The sequence below is a fragment of the Lygodium microphyllum genome, chromosome 3 (genome assembly GCF_053477565.2).
Source record: "Lygodium microphyllum isolate KBCC chromosome 3, Lygodium_microphyllum_v1.1.10, whole genome shotgun sequence".
In the NCBI taxonomy this organism is placed as follows: domain Eukaryota; kingdom Viridiplantae; phylum Streptophyta; class Polypodiopsida; order Schizaeales; family Lygodiaceae; genus Lygodium; species Lygodium microphyllum.
In genome coordinates, this window is record NC_141137.1 from 144,928,647 (window position 1) to 144,938,729 (window position 10,083).

The window sequence follows — 10,083 nt, forward strand, 5'->3', positions numbered from 1 at the left end:
AAGATAATCATCCCATAGCCTATTCTAGCTGTAAACTTAAACCATCTGAACTTAAATACTCTACATATGATAAGGAATTACTAGCTATAGTACAAGCCTTACGTCAATGGAAATATTATTTAATGGGATCTGAATTTATGATCAAAACTGACCAACAAAGCATTAGACATCTCCTTAGTCAACCACAAATATCTGACCGGCACATTAAATGGGCAGCTTTTATTCAAAGTTTTCATCCCCTTATACAATATCAACCAGGAAAAGAAAATGTTGTAGCCGACGCTTTGAGTAGAAGACCGACAATTCATAATATTTCTGTGATATCATTTGATTCCCTTATCCCTATGAAATATACTTATCATCAGGATCTTACTTTTCAAGCTGATTGGAATAAATTAGTTGCAAATAATTGGATTCCTATTCATTCACTGTCTTACAATAATGGATTCATGTTTTATGAAAAGAGATTATGTGTGACAATTCCATTTAGATAATTTGTTTTGCATAAAATTCATTGTCCTCCATATCAAGGTCATAGAGGAATTATATCTACTTTGCGTACATTAACTGAAGATTTTATTGGCCATATATGGACACTGATGTATCTAACTTTGTATCTGAATGTTTAGTTTGTCAACGAGTAAAAAGACACAATGGTAAACAATATGGTTTACTAATGCCATTATCTATTCCATCACGACCATGGGAACAGATTTTAATGGATTTTATCACTGGTTTACCTAACACTAAAGCTAACCATGATATGATTTGGACTGTTGTAGATAGGTTTAGGAAACAAGCATATTTTATTCCATGCAAGAAAACTTTAACTGCATCTCAAGCTGCTCTTTTGATTACTTTGTTTGCTAACTTAGGAACAAAGATTGATTTTTCATCTGTATTTCATCCTAAAACAAATGGACAAACAGAAGCTACTAACAGTACTATTTTAGATCTTTTGCGTGCTTACACCATTTCAAAACCACACACATGGGATACACATCTGCATTTACTTCAGTTTGCATATAACAATACACCACATACAACTACAAAGAAAACACAATTTGAAGTTATTTATGGATATAGATTGCCTACACCTGTTGCATCATTATCAAACAAAATTCAGACTGCTGATGATATTGCTAACATGCATGCTACTATTTTTGATGAAGTGAAAGACATGATTGCCAAAGCCCAGCAATAATATACAAAACAAGCAAATAAAAAAAGATAGGCTATGAATTTTAAAGTTGATTATGTTTGGTTACAAATAGAAAAACGTAGATTACAAAGTGTAGATAAACACCCAGTTGTGAAATTAGCACCTAGATTCTATGGACCATTCAAAATCATACACAAAATCAATGACAATGCATTTAAACTAGAACTACCACAACATTGGAAAATCCACAACACCTTTCATATCAGTTTATCACGACGCTTTAGAGGCCAATTACCTGTACACCCTATCTATGAAAACCCACCTTTGCTAGATGATGAGACTGAAATCCTTGAGCCTGAAACTATTATAGATACTGACTTTATGACCACTAGAATTGGCCGTAGATATTCTAGATATTTGGTCAAGTTTAAAAACCATCCTATTGAAGAGGCCCAATAGATGCACGCTAGAGACTTAAATGCTTTCCCCACTCTGTTAGCTCCACATTGAGCTAATAGCAATTGAGGATAATTGCTATTCCACCTTGGGGGTATGATGCCAGGAGGCATATTCCACGGTGGATTCCGTGCCACGGTGAATTCCGTGAGGTTTTACAGTGGATTCCGTAAGATTTTATTACTGGGGCTCATACACAAAGTGGATTCTTTGTACGAGAAGTCGATGGGGATGCCTATCCTTTTCGGGCGTTTTGTTAATTTTATGTGTACATGGGTGATTCCATAGCGGGTGATTCCGCAAAATACATATTTAAATTAATAAACGTTTATGAGTTTAGAGTGCGTACTCGTGATAAATTAAGGTTAGGATTGATTTCTAACCAATTTATTTATGTAACTGAAGACTGTTAGGTATTCACTTTTGTCGGTTTAATTGTATTATTTTTCTAACAATTGTGAATGATTCAGTTGATGTGTAGAGCAAGCAGCGGTGGCAGTGGAAAGCATTGGAGGATAGCGTGTATTCAAATTTATCGTCAATATTTTGATGGGCGTATATCTTAGGCATGGCACCTATATTTTGTCGCGCTTATTTATCAAAGTGATTGATATTTATTTATTATTTTTGTATGCGCATGGGCGCACGATTTAGATATTTGTATTGTACATTGTATTTGGGTACGCCTGACTTCTTGGGCGCCCATTAGCTTTAATTCTTTATTGGCACAAAAGCAAACTCAAAAGCTAAAGCGTGCTATTTTATAATTTGGGCTATTATTTGAGCTTGAAGATGATTAATATATGAAATACATGCTTTGTGGAGCGCTCACACAAGGCATGGGGGAAGATTGCAGCCAATTGGTCTCTTGTTCATGTCGTGCAAGCTTTCTACATTGATTTGTGTGCAAAAAGTAGTGTTCATTTGTTCTTGGGGACCTTCTGACGCTCACTACGTGCGCATACGGCATCCGATCTGTGCACCAGCCAATGAGAGGTGTATTTAAGCATCAAAATTGAAGGAAGAAATGAAATATTTGTGGTAAAAATAAAGTGGCACTGGAGTTTTCCAAGCAAAAGCGGGTGTCCTAGAACACATTGAAAGTGCATATTCATCAATCGTGGAGTTCATTAAGTAGCCTATCTAAAGAGGTGCAACTTTGGCATTATAAAACAAATACTTGATCCAGAAGTTGAAAAAAGCATCCAAGAGGCCAAGTCAGCAGAAAATGACGCCAAAAACGTGGTTGTATCTTCAAATCTTGAATCCGAGGCCTTTTGTCCCTCTGATTTTAGTCAAACCACTTACCGACATTACGAATGCACGAGGCATAAATCGAATAAGTTGAGAATTAAGTGGCTAATGTGGATTAAAAGAGCTTAAAGCTCAAAATTTTAATGAGAAGGGAAAGTATATTTTTTGGTGTACCCCCTCAAATCCATGATTATTGGGATTGGCAAATGATTGAATTGCATAGAGCAACCATGGACATATACTTTTGATTGTCTACGCTCCCTATTACCTCGGAAATCATTGAATATGATGCATTCTTCAAAGAGATCCAAATCTAGTATTTCTCTCTTGTTTCTCTCTCCTCCCTATCCCTTGTTTCTATCCCCACGTTTGAGGGGGGAGAAGAGGACAATTTGATGGAACGAGTATGCATAATAATTCTAGGATGTGATTGCATGCTAATGGATGAATTTGGAGATATCAACAGCTATGTAGTAGCATAAGTGACTCTAATTTATCAATAATCGATGGATCACATATACGAGTTATAGTGTATGCCGATTTTTTGTATAGCATGGCATATTTTTATTTCTATTGTGAAAAGATGGTTCAAATGTTTGAGAAATGGTTGCAAATGTCTGAAATAATGAAAAACTCAATTATTCTCAATCGCTCATATACAAGATAATAAAACAGATAATCCAAAACACAATATTTAATTTAAAAATAGAGGATTTGTTTTTTTTAAATGGGCTCAATGTTATTTGTACAAAATAAGAATGTATATGTTGATGGACCACAATCCATGTTAATCATATAAATTAAAAAACTTAAAAACATAATAATTTATATTCAAAAAATAAAATTTTGAGAGAAAAAAAATAAAAAATCAATCTCGATACATATAACATTATCAATAATTAGAAGTGTGTTTATGGATGTATAATAAAAGTAGGACACGAGAATAATCTCAACCTACTTTCATTTATGTGTAAAATGTGTGTATTTATTGCTTATTTACATGAAAATTTAATGACAAAACCTCTACACCTATGCAAACAGCACAACTCGAATGGTAAAGAGAGAAAGGGACTGAAAAGTGGTACAATTGAATGATTTCTGATTTCTTTACATTATATGGCATATAGGTTGTGATTTATGTAAATTTAAAGAGGAACAATACCACATGTTAGCATGAACTATCCTTGGCGCAACGTCGCATTACATTAGATTAAAGCATGTAAAAGCTGATTTCACATCACACATTGTTTTTTTTAGTTAGAGTTGTTTGAGCACAATATAGCATGACACATTGCGTATGTATCTAAACATGGTATTTTTTTAAAAAATCTATTGGATACATAACACTTGCTTGTCAAACCATTGACTGTTGAGTGAATGAGAATCCCTAATTGTGGATAGCAAATTATCTTTGGGAAAGATTAAGCGAGGGTATAAAAATCTCTTGGATCATACAATATCAAGAGAGGTCTTTGTTTGTGCAGTATATGTGTAAGACTGCATATCTTGGGGCCAATCCCTATTGTGGAGAAGAGTTGTAGGGGCCACAACAATCAACCAGGGAGTGCCCTCTATATGTATGAAAAACTCGCTTTGCTTGGAGTCGAAAATAGCAATTTAGTTGGACTATAATTTGAAAATTTGTATCTACAAACGCAATAGTTAGAAGTCACATATAGTACTCAAGCGCTCATGGCTACAAGGCCATGGGGGATGACTAAAGCCAATAGAGCCAAAATAGAACACATTTTTGGTCCCAACATTTACTAATCAAGACATTTGATTTTAGCCATCTTTAGACTCTAAATTATCATGCTTAGACTTAAAATTAGCTATCCTTTATGATTACATTTCTTATAGAGATGCTTACTAGCTATAACTCTTTATTTATGACCTTTGGCTAATTCCAAACTGTAAAAAAATTATTTGCATTTAAACTAGGCCTTTGACATAGCCAAGTTTCCATGCTCTACGTCTAGGCTTTGCATTTGTACATACATTATGACCAATTAGCTTTTAGCTTATGAGTCTCATACTAAGTGTTGCATTGACAATAAAATATCATTAGGTATTAAGTGCATATATTATCTTTACTAGTCAAATAAACTCATAATATTAATATATATTATAATTATAATAAGTCATTATGAATTATTTAACAAAATAACTTTAGCTTACAATTGTGTAAAAATATGTTTGAATCATAAATTTCATTTAACTTTATCATCAATTTTAATTCTTAGTTCTATTCCTCAATATTGTGCTTTTTTTTTGTAGCATCATTTTGAGAAAGCTTTGTCCATTTGGTCATAATTGAATATTATTTGCTTTATTAACACTCGAGGTAAGATATTGACCATATTTTTCAAGCTCATTAAAAACTTCTCATACTAGATTAACATTCTTTCTAGTATATAAATGTAGTATTTGATTGATTTTCGTGCTAAACTATAAGATAAACCAATATAATAATGATTTAAAATACAATTTTAATAAATTTGTTAGCAATGCATACAACTTTATTTACCTATTACTATCTTTGGTTTAACATTGTCACTTACTTTAAATTAGCATTTTTTTCTTTTGAATTGTATTTATTATTTTTTCATTGATTTGCGAGTAAGATTCCATATATTACTTCTAGACTAAGCTTATTTGGTACAGATATCAAGAAAAGACCACCAGTCTGGCAAAGGGATTGAATCATGCATCTGGGTTACCAATACTAGGTGAGCATGCAAATTGCTCCCACCAATTTGTGCACGGACAATAGCTTATTGTGACACATGCACAAACAAAGTTGTTCAACATCATGAATAGATGAATGTAGTACAGTCCACCTCATCAGCCATTTTCTGTGCATTCCTGAGAAATTTTGCCATGTGCATGCATCTAGCAAACAATTCCCCATACTGAGCAATGTATGTCTGTGTGAAGGGATCGCACTGTCTCTGACCATTAAAGCAAATCTGCTTTCTAAACACATGATCAAAGACACTTAAGAATGCAGCAAGTTCTGGCTGCAAAGTCCACAGCACCTGTATCACGTTGTATCAACAATCATTGATGATCACTATTGCAAGCCTTTGCGTATGCAACATTCTCAAAAACATCCACTCCATTGCAACCAAATCTGGATAAAATTACCAAACATTAAAAAGGAGGCAACTCTTTGCTTCAGTCAGCATCTATCTACATATACAGAAGGTCATAACTTTTCTGTAATTTGCAACGAACGTTCAGGTCTGAATGTCCCTTCAGCATCAATGTAAAGAGCCTTGGCTTCACCACCCCCTTGATAATAGGATCTCAACATGGATCAATGTCTTCTAAGAGCCAATACATTTAACTCAAAAACAGCAAACAAGTTTGAACACAAGTAAATCTGCAGTGGAAAACATCTAAACTCGCTGGTAACAAAGAGTGTGATACAACAGAGTTTTGCTGGTGCAGAATTCACCTAAATCTCAGTAATTGATCATATTACAATGCCCCTTGAAAGGGAAGCAAAATAATGTGGAAAGATCGATTTTCAAGCCACTGAAAAGCTCAACCAAGGATCCAAGCAAGGCACATATCCCAAATCAACTTCCAAGTGAATCTGTAAAGAGTTTAGGTATGCAACAACATATCACAGCATCTGGACTTACCAGCCTCTGTAATCTTCTCCACTTTGGCCTAACTAAGCCCTTTGATTTGAATCAAATCCTTCTTGGTGATTATGTGACTGCCTTGATTGTGCAGAGGCCTGCATCGTTGAACTTCCTTTTGTCGGCCACTGCAGTTCCACAAACCTCACATTGTAGAGAGCACAATCTATTTTCTTCAAGGAGCACAAGACTGTTTAAGTTGTTAATTGAAGGAGCCCAAGAAAATCCCTGAGGTAGACATGGCACTTAAACAATAGATGAACGCTGCATAGAATACACCAGACACTGATAAGCAAGTGCACTGAGATCAGAAGGATAGGACAATCTCCACAACCCTACGAGAACCTTAAACAAGGTGGGTGGAATAGAAGGGAGGGAAGGTAAGAAGAAAAATGGATATAGACAAGACTTTTATATAACAGAAGAGAAACGTTTGCCAGGAAGGAGCTCACTAAACATCACCTGAAGCTGCTCTGCAGGGAAGGTCCATGCCGCAACTCTTCTTCGCCCTGCTCTTGGCCTGTGTTACTCATGTTGCTCAATACAGGCACATGCACATTTCTGGGGAAGAATCCCATTGAATCTCAATGGAATCTACCCTACAAGGAAGGGCCCATTCTGCAGCTCCTCTTCTTGCTCTTCACCTGTGTAGCTCCAGGTGCTCCATACAGGCACATGCACACATTAAAGGCAGAGAGGTGACCCAATAGAGGATATGTGAAGGCAAAACACCTTCAAAGGGTGCATGCCAATATTCCATCAACTTTGTACTGATTCCTGTTCCAAGATTGGTGTTGAAAAGGCAGCCTTGACACGTGTGGGGCACAAACAATCTAGCAGAGAGTTGCAATTTACATGTAGTTGCATTTTCAGATGTTTTGTGGTGTATTGTTCTCATGTCAAAGGCATACACAAAGTGTGGCACAGAGTATATTGTCCACAAAGACAAAATTGCTAAGGGCCCACTTTGTCCTATGCATGTTCCAAAAACATCAGTTGTACATTCTGGATGCATCAACTAACATGCTCATCTGTCAACTTTAACACAAAAGGGACTTAAGGTACTCAAAAGAGTATTGTTGAATGTTAATATGTGAGTAGGCCTCTCTGTCTCCAGAATGTGTCAAACTGCAGTGCCATGACATTTGTCAGTTATGATGTGTTCAAAACTGTTTGCTAGCTAAAAAACATGATAAACTGCTTTCAAGTACTATGATTGCTAAACAGCAACAACTTCAAATTTGTGTGTTTTATCGATCTCAAATGTGCATTATGCGACTTGCATGTCTCTTGGCTGAAGCTGATGGCAAACCCTAGAGCTTAAGCAGCAAAAGTTGACTATGCCCAAGGCATATTTCACACCCAAGCACCCCCAACTGGACAGACGTGTTCTCTAGCTTGGTTTTAAAGCTGCACAGAAAAACAAGGATGATAGCACTGGCCTTTCAAGGTATGTCCCTCTCTGTCAGTGGCATGAAACAGGAACTTTATTCTGTTTAAAGCAATACACGAAAATTCTCCTCAAATGTTTTAGCAACAGCTGCCAAGTATAGAGAGAATTGTTATACCCATTCCTACATCATCCTCTGAAGATTCGTTGATATTTATGACAGATTATCTCAAACTCCGTCCTGAATATGCACCTGAAGTGAACAAGTATATGCAGCTGAAAAAATCCACCTTTTCCCAGCAAGATGCATGGACATAAGACAGTTTATTCCATCCATACCAAGCAGGTACTAAAATGCACCTTGCCAAAAAGTATTGTATAAAACCCAATCATGAATCTGCATGACTGTCCGAAGTCTTGAGGTCTCTCTTTACTGTGTGCTCAAAAGTATTTAAGATTCCAATACTTGTTTGGGCATTCTTTCAAGCAAATATTGTGCATCCTCATTCTGACATCTGTTGTACATATCAACAAGACAAATGGCTATTTCACTGTCTGTATCAAGCCCTTTTTTTAACATAAAAGAATGTATCTCCATGCCAGTTCTCAGATCTCTGAGGCCACCACACACATTTAAAATCCTCGTAATAATCCTGATATCTGGCTTTGGACTTTTGCACTGCGTTTCACAAAATATGCATAATGCTTTGTTCAAAAAATGATGATCAATAGATCCTGATGAGCTTGCATTCCAAGCAACTAAATCTTCTGTTGCCATCTGACTGAAAATTTGACACGCTTTGGGTATGTCATTGAATTCAATATACATATGAATAAGGTCAATGTTTAAGGAAACAGTCGAAGCAAATTCACTGTCCTTAAGCTGCTCATGGATCTCCTTGCCAAGTAGCAAAGAAGTCATGTCTGTGCAGATCTTGAGCATCATGGAGAATATGATGATGTTTGGGTTCACACCATCTTGCTGCATCTTTCTGAATAACTGTATGGCCTTTTCATAATACCCACATAGTGTGCACCCGGCAATCATTGCACTCCATGATGTGAGATCTTTCTCGCTCAATCTGTTGAATTCGTGCTCTGCATGCTGCAAGCAGCCACACTTGCAGTACATTTTCACAAGAGCTTGAGCTACAGAGAGGTCTGATTCAAACCGCTGATCAATGACACACATATGGATGGTCTCGCCTGGTGCCAAAGCGCCTATGCTGCTACACGCACGAAGGGCGCAGACAAACACACTTGTATGCGGTTTTATACCACTTTCATGCATCTTCACAAGCAGATGCAGGACCTCTTCTGATCGCTGGTGCTGCAGATATGCAGCCATGATCTGAGCCCAGGAATGAGCTGTTCTGTGCACCAATTTGTCAAACACAAAGCGTGCTTCGATCAAGTCCCCACACTTGACATACATGTCCATGAGGACATTCCATAAGAAGCTGTGAGGCTTTAGCTCTGCGTTTTGAAGCATGTGTATATGTATTTGCCTACCCTCGACGAGAGCTTTCATGGTGATGCATCCTTGCAGGAGGCGGAAGTACGTGTCGGTAGTTATCTTTTTATGCCTGGTGGGTTTTCGCGAGAGGATGCGCTTCAGTTGTTCGAGCTTCTCCTGGGCGTACTTGGTCCTCCTCATAGCTTGGGAAACGGGTGGTTGTGACACACGCAAAATACTTAGGCTGGTTACACACCAAGTAATGGATGGCCAACCCTCGCCCAGAGTGTGGGCATGCACTTTTTGAAATTGGGCACAAACATGGGCGTCATACCTTTACACACCAAAGGGACACAGTTTGTAAAAAAAATAAAAAAGAATAAACTTATAAATCTTTTGATTAGTTGCAAATGCAAAAAGTACACCCTTGTCCGCCACTTTACAAAGTGGGCGGGGGAGACTCCCCGTCCAAAAGTGGGCGGGGAGTTCACCTGTTTAACAGGTAAACAACAGGTCATGTCCTCTCCAGTGTGTAAAGGACTGCGGACGCCAACCTTTAAATAAGTGTTTTGATTGGTCAAAGTTTAAAAAGTGGGCGGCCCTTTTTTGGTGTGTAACCGGCCTTACTATTATTCTTCTAAGCGATCAACTTGCTATTGGCCCAACTCTCTCTCACCTAGTTGGCTCATACTCTCTCACTCTCATCAAGCAAGCA

General features: G+C 37.2%; 1 protein-coding gene across 1 annotated transcript; it reads right to left on the minus strand.

Annotated features, from left to right (window-relative positions):
- Nucleotides 1–5,495: 5,495 nt before the first annotated feature.
- LOC148038984 (pentatricopeptide repeat-containing protein At4g18520, chloroplastic-like) lies at nucleotides 5,496–9,584 on the minus strand. The gene is made up of 2 exons (XM_087674841.1): nucleotides 6,985–9,584; nucleotides 5,496–6,786 (listed from the first exon to the last, which is right to left on the minus strand). The coding sequence occupies exon 1, from the start codon at nucleotides 9,567–9,569 to the stop codon at nucleotides 8,364–8,366; it is 1,206 nt and encodes a 401-aa protein (XP_087530967.1). The 5' UTR covers nucleotides 9,570–9,584; the 3' UTR covers nucleotides 5,496–6,786; nucleotides 6,985–8,363.
- Between the last annotated feature and the right edge of the window lie 499 nt (nucleotides 9,585–10,083).

Coding starts and splice junctions, on each gene's coding strand:
- LOC148038984 (XM_087674841.1), bottom strand. CDS start 9,569: ATGAGGAGGACCAAGTACGCCCAGGAGAAGCTCGAACAACTGAAGCGC.